Here is an 18,400-nt window from a genome sequence, read left to right as displayed (position 1 = left end):
CCTTGCCTAAACCCCATTCTTCCAAAACTACAACACTGTTTCGGGTGCACTCTTGACAAATCCCTCTTAGTGCAGTAGGAACCTACTAACTGGTAGTAACTACTAACTGGTAGTAACCGTGTAAGGGAAAGAGAATTGGTGAGAAAATTCTAAAGGAAATTTGCCAGCATCATTTTCTGAAGTGTTTTGTTTTTGCTTTTACTATGCTCTTTTTTAAAAATTTGAAGGGTTTGTCCAAATCTGAGTTTGGACCAGTCATAATGTGGCTTCAAACCTGAACAGCTTAGCGTCTATTCTCCCGACCTGTTTTCCTTTACCCACACTCTTACAGCATGGTGAGCATTGTCGGATCACTCTGTTACACATTTGAAACTAATAAAACATTGCATGTCAGTTACACTTACATTAAGAAATTTTTTAGATGGTGAGTGCAATGTGTAAACCTGACGATTCACAGACCAGTACCCCTGGGGCAAGTAATACATTATAATGTTAATAAAAATAATTAATAAAAAGTATTTTTTTAAGAATCATACAGCAGAGGTGACAAGGCAGACAATACTGTGGTTGAGGAAATTGAGATTTGCCTATGAGCTCTCAGTAATAAGCTACTCAGCAAGAAGGAAGACGCTACAGCCTTGGAACCCAGGGAAAACAAGATATCCGGATGCCCATCCAGTGCTCTTTCCATTACTTTTAACTCAAAAAAAAAAAAAAAAAAATTGAATATCAAAGAGCTGTGTGTGTTGGGGGTGGTGCTCAACAAGTAGATGCTAAACAAATGACATTTCTGTGGGAAGCAGCAGGGTAAGAGAGGGGAACGACTGGAATTAGATTTCACTTCATATCCTAGCTTCACACTTGGGAACTAAGTCATCATAAGTTACCTTACCTCCTGGTGCCAGTGCGCTAGGCTTCTTTTGCCTTGAGGTATATTCTACTTTATATCCAAGATGAGACCTCTTACAGATTCGCACTTACTTCCAAGAATAAATCTGAAATAGGTTTGCACATACATAGACTATGTTCATCTATTTTAATTTTAAAATTTATTTTTAAATAATTTTTTGTTATTTTAATAAAATCTGAGCCAATCTGGATACAATGTCACATGGCCTTGCCTTCATGGGCGCTGGGGCAGAGAATATAATAAACCATAAATATAAGACTGAATTCATGCTACTTTTGAAAAGATATATAGGGATAAGAATTTAGAGGCAGAAAACAATTAGAACTCTGAAATCCCAACCTACACACTATTAGTACATAAATAGACATATGGTTGAATATATAAACCATCTTCAACATATTTCTGAAAACTTTTTCCTATGAAAAATGTCTTCCAAGTTATACCTGAGTCTCATTGTTAAGGAGAAAGAAAAATCCTTCCCAAAGAAAGCAATATAATTACGGACCATATAAAGAAATGCTACAGGGGAGGCAGGGAGGAGAGGGAATCCACAAAAATCAGTACTTATCCAAGGATTAATGTCCCATATTAATAGAGTCCACGAAAGTAAAACGTCTAACATTTTGAACACGTTTAGGTGTAAGCCAATGAGGGACTCATTTTGTACAAACATTTGTAAATCTCCCTTCCTGAAAACCAAAATATATAACAAGCCCAGATATTCTGAGGTCAAATTTCTATGGTGAAACCAAACTCAGTTGATTACAAGAATAAAAGCGATCGTCACCCCGATTTTGGGTTCCAGAGTATAAAGAAAGATATTTTTGAAAGAGAACGAATATAGAAATCAACGTGGTGTTAAAAGCTCTCCAAGAGCTAGTAAATATTTTCTCATAAAATGTTTCATTTAATCGATTGCTGTAGAACTCATTATAGAAAAAAAATGACATTGATTTGGATCAAAAATACTACTGAACCAGCAAACCTAACGACTCTCGAATTGTTACCCCCAAATTAAGCAAAAGCTGAAAGGAAATGCAAAAGATTCAAGTAAATGTATTAATAATAATTCCATATTAAAAGACATTTACGTTCTAGATACAGTCCTAACCTCCCAGCATTCTCAAAATGTCTTTCTACAAACTTTCCATTAATGCCATTTCAGATTGGATTATCTAGCCAGTAATAAGACATTTACTATGTCCCCATGCAACCCAGCAGCAAAATCATTTTGTTTGCCCTCGCTCGTTTGAATTAACTCGTGGGTCCCTCAGTGAAACTTGCTCTCGAAACCGCACACGAAATACCGATATCCAACTCCCTCTCTCCCTTATAAAGCAAGTTATCAGAACCAAATGTCCGGTGCCAAGAACGACAAGCGGGTAAGCCTAAATCACTCACCCCTAAACCCTTAGCAGGTGCCGCCTATACCTCCTCACGCCCAACCCCCGTCCCGGAAGTTGCGTCATGGCGCTCGTGCGCCATGTCCCCGGATGCACTTCTATATCCGGATTCTTAGAGCGGAATCAGAGTTCCGAGGTTCCCTACGCGGTTAGCACATGCGCGAGGGCTGTGCTCCCTCTTCCTCCACTTCCACTAGCTTCTGCTGTCCGGGAAGCCGCCGCCACCGCCGCCGAGGAGTCAGGAAGTTCAAGATGGCCGCCGCGGAGACTCTGTCGCTGCGGGAACAGCCAGAGTAAGTAGTCTCCGCGAGCGGTGCGGAAGGCCGGCGCACGGGAGACTGCCGAGTGGGAAACCGCGGAGACCTGCACGGGCGGGCGGGAAAGTTAAGGCCTAACGGCGAGAGCCAAACTTTGCCTTTCCCCGCGCGATACGTTGTTGGGCGGGAGGCGTAGGGGGCGGGCGGGCCGACGGCCTTCGAGCTTCGCTCTCCCGGAGGCCGCGGCTGTTGGGTCGAAGGCGGCCGCGGCCTGCCGCGCGTCGTTGCCCTGGGAGGCGTACGCGCGAGCGGCCTCTACAGGTCCCGTGCGCGAGGCGGCTGCCGCGACTGTGCGGTCGCGCCTTAGTATTCCTTCCTCTGGGACCGAGCGGAGCTCCCTGGCTGCAGTACTCAGTGGCATCGGTGTTGGGCACCCGAGGAACAGTGGAGGGAGAGGGGCAATCCACAAGACTTTGCAAGTCTTAAGACGTCCTGCCGTCGTCCCGCTGCTGGTGTCCTAAAGGACTTGAAAACAGGAAAAAGGGATGCTAGGGCCACCCTCTTTGACCCTCCTAGAGCTATATAATAGTTTGTCTCTAGCGGGGTACTTGCCCTGTGCTTTTACTCCAGCATCATTCGTTAATTTTTTTTTTTTCTCCTTTGCCTATTGGCAGTTTATTTGCCAACTTCCCAACTTGAGGCAAAGTAAGATCAAGTTCTTGGTTTTGAGGCCTGACATTTTTGGCCTGAGTTTGTAGGGCTTCTTTGGGAGTACAAGAGGAAGAAGTAGTAGCTGCTTCCAAACCCAAGCACTTTATGTCTATAATTAAGCTAACGTAAGAATCAATGTGGCCAAGTGAAAACATAACTTGTATATTCTACAAAGTCTAATCGTTGCTTAAAAGTAGTATTTTGTTCTGCTCATGTTGGGAAAACTCAAAGAACCGAAAACAGAGTGGATTTTAAAACAATTCATAGAGCGGTCGTTTTGTGCATTAGCATTATCTGATTTTTTTTTTAATCCATTTTAGGAAAGAGGTAGATATAGACTCCCCGCAGCTAGGGACTGGGAGGAGAAATTTTTACTACCAGGCGCCCCAGCATTTCATTGCTATACATTCTGTTCTAGACTCCTCAATCATTTGCTTTACTCAGAGAATTATACTGTTTTTCATTAAGGGCTTTTGAAGATTGCTCTGTTTCCTTCACAAATTGACTTAGAAGAGAGCAGATGGATTCTAAAGTTTTAATGAAACTTCACCTTTTTGTTTCTCATTGAGTCCACAGTGTGGCACGTTCCAGTATTTATGCCAATACAGTACAGATGATAGGCAGCTGTTTTTTTCTAGCAACCTCTTCAAAGTTCTATAGTATTATGTCCATTTATTTGATTTCAGGGACTGTTCAGATTAATTTTGAGGAGTGCTTGAGTCCTATTTTATATGCATATTCAAATTCTAGACTTAATAATTAGCATTTATTTATGCCTCTGCAGTATGAGTGCCCCTGAAATAAATAGTCCTTAATTCCACCTCGCCTCCCCCACAGAACTCTTGGTATAAATGGAGTATTTGGTCTGTAAGTGTCCCACTTAGTTGGAAATGTTTAACAAATAAATTTTGTATGAAAGCAAGTACTGTGTGTGCTCCTTATAGTGAATGCTGGAATATAGTGTCTAAACAGTTCTTTTAGAGGACACCAAGTAGTTTACAATTGTATGAATTCTGTTCGAAGTGGAACATTTGGGAAGAAATTAAAAAATTTTAAGTAGTTCAAGGCCTTTTAGTGGCTTTTACGTTTGTCCATCTCTTTAGCTCAGCCTCTTTGATGGTTTTAAACATTTAAATTTTTATCTGCATTCACTTATTTGCACTTACCGAGTACCAAATACTGTTCAAAGCACTGAACAAAATATCCTTATAACAATCCTATGGACGTAGTTGCTATTTTACAAATGATTAAACTAAAGCACAGAGAAATTAAGTTAACTTACCCAAGGTCACATTAAGTGACAGATCCAGGATTTAAATCCAGGTAGTCGAATTCTAGAGCCCTGCTCCTAACTTATTCTATTGTCTAGCCATCCACTATACATAGTGGCTCCTTTTAAAAACAGCCTTTAAGGTTTGAAATCCTTTTTATTGACTTCCAGTGTCCCAGAAAAGGTCCATTTTATTTTGATGTGACAGCTCTAATTCTTTGAAGCTTAATTTTCCACACCCGATTTGGAAAAGGGGGGGGTGGAGGAGTTCATTTTAAGACTAGTTGGTTTTTTTAAATCCATTCTTATTTTTACATCTACATTAATTCCGTATTAAAGTAGTTGAAGTTGTCAGAGAAACAGGCTTAATTACTTTCTTTGTAAAGAAGTAATGGCATTCACTTTGCTCACCATTCTCTATTTCCAGAGCATAAATTGAATGCCTCCCAAATAGATGTCATTAAGAGTATTCTTTTTTAAAAATTTGAAATAGGAAATTAAAATAACAGTAGTGGTTCCTAATCAGTCTTTATTTTAAAGTTGTTTCATTGTACCAGATGCTCAGAGACCCTTGAATGAAGGATGAAACTTACACGTTGCATTTAACAATAAATGATAAAACCAGTCTTTTAATATTCGCATATAGTCTGCACTTCAAATCAGCTTCGTTTCCAAATAATGTGATTTGAAGGATATTACTCAATTCTCAGTAAGTACTGTTTTATGACAAACTTGTTATAGACCATGTTGGTTTAAATATAGACCTGCTAAATGTGTAAATTGCAAAAGTGTTAAATTGCAGAACGTAAATGCTAAAATGTAGATTTGCGTATATGGAACTTCAATACCTGTGTTTATTACAGATATGAACTATGCAAGAAGACTTTTGTTATCAGGGTACCTTTCTGTAAAGTTTTAGAAGAAAGTTGTTGATGTTGAACCTAAATTAGCTGCTTTAGCACAAGCTTGTTAGGTGTAATATGCCATCAATTCACTGAGTTCACATTTTCCTAATTTATGTAGTCAGACTTTAGCTGGTATTTTCTATGGAATTTGCATTGAGAGAGCAACTTGAGGGTGAAGGTCTACGAACCCTAGCATAGGAGAACTCTAGAATTATTAAGGTTAAACTAATGGGCCCTAAGTGCTTTTCGCATCTTTGTCAGTAATGTAATCATTTCTTTAGATAACATTCATTAAGTTACATTAGAAACTAGGGCCACTCAGATAAATAACTCAAGTGACAGTGGACATCACGATATAGCTTCTAAATTCTCAGAAGCTTTAGGAGCTAGATTTTCTTTTTTTTTTTTTTTTTTTTTTTTTTTAAGATTTTATTTATTTGTCAGAGAGAGAGGAGAGCGAGCGAGCACAGGCAGACAGAATGGCAGGCAGAGCCAGAGGGAGAAGCAGGCTCCCCGCCAAGCAAGGAGCCCGATGTGGGACTCGATCCCAGGACGCTGGGATCATGACCTGAGCCGAAGGCAGCTGCTTAACCAACTGAGCCACCCAGGCGTCCCTAGATTTTCTTTTGAAGGAAATTACTTCCTATCTGGGTAAACGCTTAAGAATTTTGATTTGCAAGTCCTCGAACACTTGTAAATTGTAGAAAGCACTAGAAGAGGGTTCAAAGAGTAGATTTTTCTTGGGGAGGGAGGTAATTAAATTTAAATCATTTTGAGGTACTGCATCCACCAGATAGGTGTATGCAGTGGACATATAATTGAGCAAAACCAAAACATTTCCTGTCAAGAGATCAGCGTAATATAGGCAGTGTAAGCCAAGCTATAGTCTAATGAATACAATTTTTATGTGTTATCTATATAAATCATTTCATTGACACAACAAATTACTTACTGAGTACCTGGTTACTATAGGTTCAGAAGTTTACTAGGCCTTAGGGATAGAACAGTGAACTAATAAGTAAACTACAATTCTGCTCTCACAGGGCATATATTACAATACAGAAAGGCAAACAAGAATTAGGTGGTGGCAATTACTTCAGAGAAAAAAAAATAAGAGCAAGGGGATATGTCTGTGGTAGGGTGAGGGTAATGATTAAAATGAATTGGTGAGGAAAACTTGACTGAGAAAGTAATTTAAGCAAAGATCTGAGGCTGGGGAAAGGAACCAGTAATGTATATGTCTGGGAAAAGCATTCTAGGTGGAGAAACGGCAAGGACCAGTACCAAGGCCCTGAGATAGAGGTTTTAACTGTTGTTTAAGGGGAGTGATGTGGCTAAAGCATAGTGAGTGAGGGAGGAAAGCAGTAGGATCAGTGTGTTGGGGAGGTTGGGCAGATAGTGTGGGGCCTTGTAAACAGTTTTGGTTTTTACTCTGAATGTGATAGGAAGGAATAATCAACTGTCACACAGAGTAGTGATATGATCTGACATTTTAAAAGCATCTTCAATCAAATGGAAGAGCTCTTGACTGACTTGTAATACTAGCCTTCTCACTAGCTTGATGTGTGTTTGACCAAAGGCAGGACTATTTAACTTCCTTGAAACTTAGTCTCCTCTGTCCTGGAGACTTAGACAGTATTTCTTCAGTAATTTGTGTAGTAGCCTTTTATATATGAACTTATTGCTGCAACAAACCTGTGACTTATCAGTACTGTTATTTCCCCAGTGTACAATTAAGAAAACTGAGGCATGGAGGAAGGACTTGCCTAAGGTTACACTAGGTGTGTCATGTTGGAAATACCATTTGAACAAGGTAGTTTTACTCAGTCCATGCTCTTTGACCATTTTACTGAAAATAATATTCTTAGTGTCAGCCCTGACAGCTCTGCAGTGTTGTAGTAAGTAAATCTTTTTATCCAGTAAGAGTAATCTCTTACCTTTGAGGCACTTGGTTTGTGCTAAGCACCATCATGAGCCTTAATAACATCTGTTAACAACAATGCAATCCTGACAGCTTGCTTTGAGTAGGTACTGTTTTCTCCATTTTGTAGATGAGGTGCCTGCAGAGCAGAGATAACTGAAATTTGCCTGAGGCCACACAGCTAGTAAGTATTGCATTCAGGATTTGAACCCAGATAGTCTCACTCTGGAGACTGGTTCTTGAAGACACATTAGAGGGTCCTTAGATAGTTTGAGTTGTAGCTTATCGACTAGAATTTTGTACTTTGGGACTGAGATTTTATATACCTGAAAATTATTGTCAGTCTTTAAGCAGGTTCTCCATACTTGTCTCCAAATCTTAAATTAGCCTAATTCAGTTTTTCTCACGTTTCCCCCTACAAGTCGAGTTTTGGGGTGGGGGGGGAACATACACCATCACTTTCTAGCTTGATGGGAGATTTCAGGTGAAGGGATGTGGTTACCTATATGAGGTTACAGCCTGTATAAGGAACAAAGTTGAAATGACTTTGTATTGGGGCACCTGGGTGGCTTGGTTGGTTAAGCATCTGACTCTTGATTTCAGCTCAGGTTTTGATCTCAGGGTCTTGGAACGAGCCCCATGGAGGGCCCCATACTCAGCAGGGAGTCTGCTTAAGGATTCTCTTGCTCCCTCCCACTTTGCGCACTCTCTCTCAAATATAAACCTTAAAAAATAAATCTTTGTATCTCTACTTAAATCTATGATCTCCCCTCTCTCCTCGCCATAATAAAACCATACTGGGTTTTTTTTCTCCCCCATGTAAAGATACTACACTTTCTTTTTTTAAGTCTTTGAGAAAATTTGATGATCCCGGAGAACCTTGCTGTATTTATTCTGTCATCTTCGTGTCCCATTAGCGAGAAGTCAGTCCATACTAAAACCTGTCATCCAGAAGATCCAGCTTTCTCTGCAGCTCCCTTCAGTACTCAGAGTTCAGAGTACCAAAATGGAGATTGGCAGTCTGACAAAAATTAAGGTTCTTGCTATGTGGTAGTTTTATGTTCTTCATGTTCTCCACACCACCTCATTGTTACCAACTAAGAACTTTTCAAGCATACCTCTAGTAGTCACCTCCCTCTCCAAGCCTTCCAAGTTTACTGAAGACTGAGACCTGGCTGGGGGACCAGACTCCCTTCTGACTCCTGCTGTAATGGCAGTGTCCTTACAGACCACTGTCTAGCAGTCTAACCCTGTAGATCTGGGCCTCTGACTCTATCTCAGCCATTCTAGGAAGAATCTCCTGTAATATCTTTTTATCTCCTGGAATTGGTGCATTTGAGATCTTAGCCATTAGACCAGTTTCTTCAAAAGTTTGATGCCCTGGCAACACTGATCTGCTTATAGTTTGCTATTTATAACTGTACCTTTTGTCACCTCCCCCCCCCCCATCTAAAGTACTCTTTTCCTTTCTTGTTAATTTCTTACTCATTCTCTAGGACGTTATTACTCAACCTTTATTTTCTGATCCATGTTCCTTCTCAATAAATATTTCTTCTCTCCTTTCAGAGTCTCTGCTTAACAAATAACTTGGGTTTTTCTGTGATCTCCTTGATCTTTTTCAGAGTGATGTTAAGTGATCATTGTTCCATCATGCCCTTATTTGTGTCTTTTATCACTGCATTCTTCCAGTGTTTTATATGACTTTCTTTTCCACTGGACTATAATTTTCCTTGAGGATGGCTGTTATTAGTCTTACACATTATTTAAAAAAACATTAAAAGAAATTCAATTCCGGGGTGCCTTGGTGGCTCAATCAGTTAAGGGTCTGATTCTTGATTTCGGTTCAGATCATGATCAGAGGGTCATGAAATTGGGGCACCTGGGTGGTTCAGTGGGTTAAGCCTCTGCCTTTGGCTCAGGTCATGATCTCAGGGTCCTGGGATTGAGCCCTGCATCAGGCTCTCTGCTTGGCAGGGAACCTGTTGGCCCTCTCTCTGCCTGCCTCTGTGCTACTTTGATCGCTCGCGCGCTCTCTCTCTCTCTCTCTCTCTCTCTCTGTCAAATAAATTAATAAAATCTTTTAAAAAGGGGGTGGGGGTCATGAAATTGAGCCCCAGATCTGACTTTGTGCTGGGTGTGGAACCTGCTTAAAATTATCTCTCTCCCCCTCCTCCCTCCCCCTCCCTTTCCTTCTCTTAAAAAAAAAAAATTGAATACCTTAGTTCTTAACTTTGGCACAAATCATAAATTTACTAGAAGTACAGGAGTATATAACTTGAAGGACTTAGACAAAATAATCCATATCTTCCTCCAAATATTGTGATTGTCAGAATCCAGATGATTGAAAGTCTGGGATGTGATGTTTTAGTATGGAATGATTTTAAAGGAGAAGGTTAAATAATGAACTGCAAGGATTTAGCAAAATAATTTGGAATCATAAACTCAGCATAGTCTAAACATTTAAGCACAAAAGCTACCCCTTTGCTGTAATTAATTTTATTAACATTATTTTTGCATGGCACCAATCAATATGAGCATACTTTGGGAAACTAATCTTTCATTTGAAATTTAAAGAGATTAAATAGCCCATTGAATAAATATTGTTTGAACTGTAAGCTTTGGCTGATATTGAACTATTGTTGACCTACAGGAGATCCTTTGATGTGATTCAGTCTAATACCACATGGCTGCTCAGTGGCCACTACAGGCTGAGCTTAGTAACTCCTGGTCAGATCACTCTGAAATTTTAACCCTTGGAAGGTGTGTTATACTCAGCATCAGCCACCACTGCACATTGATAGAATGCCTGTTTTGGATATAGCTGAATACTGGTTGTAAAGATTTTAAAAAGAAAAGTATACTTCTCAATTTAAAGTGGAGAAAGAGATTGGGGGTGTGGCACGTAGATTTGATTTTAAGTCTGTGTGGGAAATTATGATTTAAAAACAAGTTACTGAGTGACTATAAATCAATATTAACATTTTATTATACTGGTTTTGGATTTTCTTTTTATTAAGTGTGATTATTTTAACCTCCCTCATGTATGTAGTCTGTGTATTTGAGTTCAGCCATTAAGTTAAATCACTAAGTCAGTTTTTGCCATATATCTTTGCAGTAAAATGTCTGAAGCTGTTCCGAAAATATTTCAGTGACTAACTTCATGTATTACATTGGGATGTATTTTATTATTATATTGTTGCGACTAAATGCTTGATAAATGATACAATTTTGAAATGTGTTTGATACATTTATAGGATAGAAGATGCTGATAATTCCGAAAAGAGTGTAAATGAAGAAAATGGAGAAGTATCAGAAGACCAATCTCAAAATAAGCACAGTCGTCACAAAAAAAAGAAGCATAAACACAGAAGTAAACATAAGAAACATAAACATTCCTCAGAAGAAGACAAGGATAAAAAACATAAACATAAGCATAAACATAAGAAACACAAAAGAAAAGAAGCTATTGATGCTTCTGACAAAGAAGGTCTGTCTCCAGCAAAAAGAACTAAACTTGATGATTTAGCATTGCTGGAAGACTTGGAAAAACAGAGAGCCTTGATTAAAGCTGAACTTGATAATGAGTTAATGGAAGGAAAGGTCCAATCTGGGATGGGGCTCATATTACAAGGTTATGAGTCTGGCTCTGAAGAAGAGGGGGAGATACATGAAAAAGCAAGAAATGGAAATAGGTCTAGTACCAGATCTTCCAGTACTAAGGGGAAACTTGAACTAATGGACAATAAAAATAGTACAAAAAAGCGAAGTAAAAGCAGATCCAAAGAACGGACTAGACATAGGAGTGATAAAAAGAAAAGTAAGGGAGGTGTTGAAATAGTTAAAGAGAAGACAACTAGGAGCAAGTCAAAGGAGAGGAAAAAGTCCAAAAGTCCATCCAAGAGAAGTAAGTCTCAAGATCAAGCAAGGAAATCAAAATCTCCTACCCTTAGAAGGCGATCTCAAGAAAAAATTGGGAAGGCCAGATCTCCTGCTGATGACAAAGTTAAAATTGAAGATAAAAGTAGGTCAAAAGACAGGAAAAAATCCCCAATTATAAATGAAAGTAGAAGTCGTGATCGAGGCAAGAAATCCAGATCCCCAGTTGACTTAAGAGGTAAATCCAAAGACAGAAGATCACGGTCCAAAGAGCGAAAATCAAAACGGTCTGACATGGATAAAGAAAAGAAGCCAATTAAATCTCCCTCTAAAGATGCTTCTTCTGGGAAAGAAAATCGGTCACCCAGTAGAAGACCTGGTCGAAGTCCTAAAAGAAGAAGTTTGTCTCCAAAACAACGGGATAAGTCAAGGAGAAGTAGATCTCCACTTGTAAATGATAGAAGGTCTAAACAAAGCAAATCACCTTCCCGAACTCTGTCTCCTGGTAGAAGAGCCAAGAGCCGATCCTTGGAAAGAAAACGAAGAGAACCAGAAAGGAGAAGACTTTCTTCTCCAAGGTAACTTGTTTTCAAAATGTTAGTGCTTTTTACCAATGCACCAGATTTTAAAAAGGAGAAACTAGAACTTGTGGACAATAAAAAATAAGGTAATATAATCAGTCTTATGGTTTTAAGTAGTCTTACAGTAGTTTTACAATTGTAAGTAGTCTTACAGTAGTCTTATGGTAGTTTTATGGTTTTAAGAAGATCCTGTCCACTAACTATATTAATATTTGTACTTTCTTAATGAGTAGCTTGACTAAAAGATTTAAAGATTTATAAATACAATCAGTTTTTTTTCCCCAAGTTCTTAATTTAGTATCAGGTTTGCGGTCGCTCCTTTAAACCCAAGTAATTTGGCCAATAAATCACGTATACCCATTTATGTAGTCCCATTTATGGGAAGTAAGGGGAATTTATATAATACTTTTAGCCCATCAGTTTTTTTTCCCTCAAATTCTTGTGATTATCCCTCCTCACAAAGTGCAATGACTCTTATATTCAGTTTATGAGTGAGAAAATTTATAGATTGAGAGATTATTCCGCTTACCTCGCCATCATAGAACTAATAGGTATTTAAGGCACAAGAAGGATTTTAGCAGAGTGGGTGGGGATTATTTAGACTAGTCTAAACTACTTTAGAAACTGATTTTTTTAGTATCTTTATGTTGAATAATTGGACATGTGAAATTATCAGCCAGGTTTAGCTTAAAAGAAGGTTTGCTTATACTACGTAAAGATAAAAATTCCTGGCCATGTATTGTGTGTGAATATAAATACAAGCTGACCTTGAAGTTTAAATCGTTTTCTGAAAAATTTCAAGAACACTGTTTGCACAAAGTACTGTATCTTAGATACTCTTAATTCTTCTAAGTGGCATTTTAATTAAATGGCCCCCTTCTTCGTTTAGCTTTCTAAATTGAGACCGTTAGTATTGCTGATTATGTCCTCTAAAGTGTTTCTAAATCTTTGTTTCTTTCAATTTGCCTTCAATTTTAAAAGGAAATTCTGAGCAGTTTATTAAGGACTATAGTTGAATATTTGAAAGTTTTTTTTTTTTAATTACAGAAAAGGTACTAATTAAAGAGAAATTCAGATACGGCAGAAGCCTGTAAAGTCTTTCCCTTTTCATCTCTCCACTACAAGTGATAAGAATATGTCCTTCTAGTTCTTTTTTTATGCACATACAATTTTATGAATGTTCTTTCTTACAGAAATGGAGTCCTACATGTTAAAATGTGATCTGCTTTTTTTTCTGAAACTTTTCTGTGACAGTAAAGATCTCTTTTAACTCTTTATATAGCAACACCGTATTTCATAGTATATATATACAAAGTTGCACTTTGAACAACATGTTATGGGCACCAGTCCTTTACAGTCAGAAACGGGCAGATAACTTTTGACTCTCTGGAAACTTAATTACTAATAGCTTACTGCTCACTGGAATCTTTACCAATAACTGAACACATATTTTGTATGCTCTAGTATTCTGTATACTGTATTGTTATAATTAAGTTAGAGATAAGAAAATCCTAAGGAAGACTAAATACATTTGTAGTACTGTACTGTAAAAACAGTCTGCATGTGAGTGGACCTGCTCCATTCAAACCCATATTCAGGGGTCACTTCTAATCACTTCTTTATTGAAACATGAAAATTTTGGTTGGTTCCAGTTTTTCAGGATTATTTGCAAAGATGTCCATTGTTTATGTGCAAAGTTTTTAATAGAATAGATTCATAGAAGTGAAATCGCAAAGTCTAAGGTAATGTACATTTACATTTTATAAAGTATTGTCACATGTCTTTCCAGGAAAGTTATAGAAAATGTATTTCCTTGAGTAGGTGACTGTCCCTTTCTCTAAACCCTAAGTTACATTTTCTTTGTTCTAAGGTTAAGAGTGATTGTAAGATGTTGTTACATGTAATATATTAAAAATAAGACTCTGTATTACAAAAATGTCAAAATTTAGACAAGTTTTATTTGAGTTGTTTGTCTGGAATTAGAATCGTGGCTTAACAAGGTGAATAACCTTTATAATTTTTCAAATTGTGAGACCAGAGGAAGTAGACCTTTTATTGTAGTGCATACCTTAACACCAAAATATCATTGTGATTTTCTGAATTCAAGTGCTGTTGCAAAACATGTTAATCTCTGTGCACTGTCTTCAGGTTAGTGTGCCTTTCTTAAGATGTCTTTTATGTGCCAAACAAATTCATTAATATATTTTTCTATTAACCTGTATTTGGTCCCTTTAAGAACACGACCTCGAGATGATATCCTCAGTAGACGTGAAAGATCAAAAGATGCCAGCCCAATCAATAGGTGGTCTCCAACCCGAAGAAGAGCAAGTAGATCTCCCATTAGAAGACGGTCTCGTTCCCCACTCAGACGTAGTAGGTCACCCAGGAGAAGAAGCAGGTCCCCTCGGAGGAGGTAGAGATATGTTACGTATATTGACCTTTTTAATTCTTTAAATTCTGTATGCTTCTCATATTAGCTCATTTGGTGGGTTCATATTAGCTCATGTGATAGGTTTTCTTAAAGACCATTTTTCTCTGTGAAAAATTGTAGCTGCAGTACCATATGGTTTCCCTTTTTCCACCTTGTGATATTTCACACTGATTTTCCTTTATCTTTTTTTCAAATTTAAATCAGTGGTTCATTAAAAACAATCTTTTGAAAGGGAGACACTTTTTTCCTACTTCTTGAGAAAGATAAATCCTACATGAGCTATGCTTACATGTTTGTTTTGTTTTGTTTTAAGCAGGATGGATCATAAGGTAATAAATAAGTAGCCCAGATTCCAGTCTTTATGTAATTGCGGCTCTCCATTTTTCTATTAACTTGTATTTGGTCCTCTTAGAACATGATCTCAAGATGCTATCCTCAGTAGTTGTGAAACTCTTGGGCAAATACTTGTTTAACTCAACAGTAGTAGAAACCATTTTTTGTGAAGCACACGTGAGTTGGTTAATCAAAATGTTGGTTTGTAAAGCAGGAATCATTTTAAAATATATGTATTATATTTGTTTTAAAGGTGTATCTATTTTAGGGAAAGCATGCAAGTTGTGGGGCGGGCAGAGGGAAAGAATCTCCCACAGACTCCCCACTGAGCACAGAGCCAGCCTCAGGCTCCATCTCACAACCCTGAGATCAGGACCTGAGCCAAAACAAAGTCCACCACTTAACCTTAACCAGCTCAGCCACTCAGGCAGTCCTGTGTTTAAACATTTTAACTCAGACGTAAGTGGACTTTGATTTGCCAATTTTTTTAACATTTTTAATTGAACTAATACATTAATGTAGTTTAAAAAGACAGCACACCAAAGGCTTATATTCCAGTTGGTGGATACATCATTGCATTATCTCTGAGTATTTTTGTATACTAGATTTCTTGAAGCAGAAGTGCTTTGTCGGAGGTTGTATATGTTTAAATTTTTGAAGTTACTGCCATATTATCTATTGATTTCTTACTTTGGGCAGTTATGTATGTTTCTTTTCTTTTTTCTTTTTAAGTGGACTCCATGGTCATCGTGGAGCCCAGTGTGGGGTTTTAAACTCAAAACCCCACCTGAGATTAACACCTGAGCTGATTCCGAGTTGGGCACTTAACAGACTGAGCCATCCAGGCACCCCAGCATCTCCTTTTGTTTTTAATTCCACCCATCACACTTTCTCTTCTACCTAATTGTATAACATTTTTCTATGTTGCTGTTACGGTCATTATGCTCTTGTGCGTATTGCTCATTGTTGAGCCAAGTAGTCAGGGGAAGGGGGCAAGGAAAGACCTTACTCCTAATGCTTCTGACCTTCTGGCTCCAAGCTGACTAATGGGCCTGCTTATATAATTACTGTAGAATTTGTTTTCCGTTTTCTGTCCTCCGGATATTCCTTTGTTTCTGTCTTATTTTGTGATTCCCTTTCCTGTGTCCAGCATTATCAGGTTTTACTTCCTTGCTTTGTTAATGCATCTCCAGTAGCTTTCTATGAAAAAGATATTTTGGGGGACCTTTGTTTCTCAGAAGCCTCCCCCCCCTTTTTTAAATCCCCATTGCTAATTTGATTTGTCAAGGAGTAGAATTGCAAGCTGAAATAATTTTTTCTTAAGAATTGTGAAATTGTTACTCCGCTGATTTCTAGTTTCTGATACTGCTAGTGAGAAGTCCTGTTCTGATGCCTGGGCATTTCTTAAAGGACTTGGTTTTTCTCTCCCTCTCTTTATAAATAAATATCCTGTGTTCTTGAATTCCGCCATAATGTTCCTTGGTGCATGGCTCTTTTCTTTCCATTAATTTTGTTGGGCACTACATAGGCCCTTTAAAGCCGGGATATTATGGCTGCCTATTCTGGGAAATTTTATTTCTTTGGTTTGGGTTTTGGTTTGCTTTCTTGCCCATTTGCACCCCCCCTTCACTGGACCTTCTTTATTGTTCCATTGATTTCCCCCCACACACAGTCCTCTTTCCTGTTTGTCCTTTTGTTCCACTTTCAGTCTAGGAGATTTTCCCATTCACCCTTCTTACCTTTCTATTGATTTTTTTTCCCCCTGTGTTCATGTATATTTATTTTTTATTTCTAAGACTTGTTGGCTGCTTAATTTTTTTATGCCATTTTACTCATGTTTTATAGAAGTAACATCTCTTGGGTCAAAGGTGATAATGAGTTTATGGAATTTTTGTTCTTAATAGTTTTCTTACCTATGCTTTGTTTCTTCCCATATTTCTTTTGTTCCTTTACCTTTTTCATTTGAGCACTTTACTCATAAACAGCCGGATCCTTCTTGTTGCCTATTCTCATTTAAAACTTAGCCACTGTGAAAGCTGAATGGAAGCTTTCTTCCATTCTAAGAATGTAGAATTTGTGTATTCGTGGGTATCACTTCAGTGTAACTAAATCTCTTTAGCATATCAGTGACTGTAGCCCTATTCTTTTGGGCTATCAGTTTTCCAGAATTCTCTCCTCTGCTGGAGAATATTGACATGGCTGCTGGGAGAGTTGTGGTTCTTCATAATGTAGACTTCCCCTTAATCCTTTAATGTTCAGTACTGTGCCTCCCTGCTACCTTGGGTCAGTTTTTATAACATCCTACACCTCTCTATAAAATAAATTTTAAGTATTATGCCAGAACGTAAAGGAGAATGTTTGGCATTTTCTGCTGAGTAAGGAATGGGACTGTACAGAGGCAAGCTGTTCCTAAGGCTTTCAACCAGTTCTTTTAGTTTTTATCTCACACTGCATCCAACAGAATATGTTGTCTCCAATTCCTGAGGCTTTCTTGGGGTTTTGTGGCATGCATTTACTGGTTTCTTACTTACTTTATTAGTCCTATTGGACTAATATTTAAATTTGATTTGTTACTATTCTATCCAGTTCACACATCAAGATTCTGTTGACATTTCTGTTGTCATAGATCTTCGCATTCTCTTTGCCTGAGGATTTTCTTTTCAGTTGTTCTTTTCATGTTATTTTAGTAAGGTTTCTTGAGAAATGGGACATAGCTTGGTAGTCAGATGTGACATTAACTGGGAGTTTGCCAATTCTTTGTAGACTTAGCAACCTTTTCTCTTTGGAGTTCCATAGCATCTTTCCAACATAAACTTCACCTTTAATGCTTGAGCCATGATACCAGTTTTTGTTAGACATGAGGCAAGACCTTTATGCACTTACAAAAACATCTGAAGGCCATATTAATTAGACTTGGAATTTTTGTCACATTTATCTTTTCTATACCTTATTACCAGTGATCTCTTTTTAAATTCGGTTTTATTTAAACATTCACATAAAATCACCCTTTTTGGTGTAAAGTTATATGAGTTTTGACAAACACATAATCATCATAATCAACATTTCCATTGCCCCCAAAGTTCTTTTGTGACCCTTTACAGTCCAGTAAGAACAATAGCTGTGTTTTAGTTATCTTCAGTGGAGCTGATTACCCCTGATCTTTCTGATATGTTACTTAACTTTAAATTTTTAATTAATCTCTTTTTAAAAGATTGCATTTTTAGAGTAGTTTTAGGTTCACAGCAAATTTGAGCTTTTGAAAAGTACAAGTTCCTATATACTACTGCCCCCAACACACCCACAGATTCTCTACCTTTAATTGATCTTTAAAATGTGTGTATGTATAATTCCCTCCCTCCCCCCCAAAATAGGGACAGAGGTCGGAGGAGCCGGTCACGCTTGAGAAGGCGGTCTCGATCACGGGGTGGTCGTAGACGTAGGAGCAGAAGCAAAGTAAAGGAAGATAAATTTAAAGGAAGTCTTTCTGAAGGAATGAAAGTTGAACAAGAATCTTCATCGGATGATAAGTAAGAATGGAATTTCCCATAATTTCCTTTTTCCAATTCAGACAAGTACTATTGGATCTGGAAATCTTTTAATTTCCACCTGGATATTATAAGTGAATCTATTAATTAGGTCCTGAATTTAAAAGTTTATTTATTTTTTTAATTTTACTTATTTATTTGCAGAGAGAGAGAGAGAGATCACAAGTAGGCAGGCAGGCAGGTGGGGCAGGTGGCAGGGAGGAGCAGACTTCCTGCTGAGCAGAGAGCCTGATGCAGGCCTCAATCACAGGACCCTG

At 38.1% G+C, this 18,400-nt stretch overlaps 1 protein-coding gene across 22 annotated transcripts in view; it reads left to right on the top strand.

The window, feature by feature from the left end:
* The first annotated feature begins 2,435 nt into the window (after positions 1–2,435).
* PRPF4B (pre-mRNA processing factor 4B) overlaps positions 2,436–18,400 on the top strand; it is a 38,404-nt gene continuing 22,439 nt past the window's right edge. For all 22 annotated transcript variants that reach the window (XR_007128044.1, XR_007128050.1, XR_007128049.1 and 19 more), the window contains exons 1-4: positions 2,436–2,606; positions 10,632–11,831; positions 14,071–14,247; positions 17,970–18,125. Coding sequence is in view for 2 of the 22 variants with exons in the window: in XM_047732815.1 (XP_047588771.1) it covers positions 2,470–2,606; positions 10,632–11,831; positions 14,071–14,247; positions 17,970–18,125 (1,670 nt within the window). In the remaining 20 variants the exon portion in view is untranslated. The remainder of the gene's footprint in view (positions 2,607–10,631; positions 11,832–14,070; positions 14,248–17,969; positions 18,126–18,400) is intronic.

The sequence above is a fragment of the Lutra lutra genome, chromosome 6 (assembly GCF_902655055.1).
Source record: "Lutra lutra chromosome 6, mLutLut1.2, whole genome shotgun sequence".
NCBI lineage: Eukaryota > Metazoa > Chordata > Mammalia > Carnivora > Mustelidae > Lutra > Lutra lutra.
This window is presented reverse-complemented; position numbering and strand designations above follow the sequence as displayed.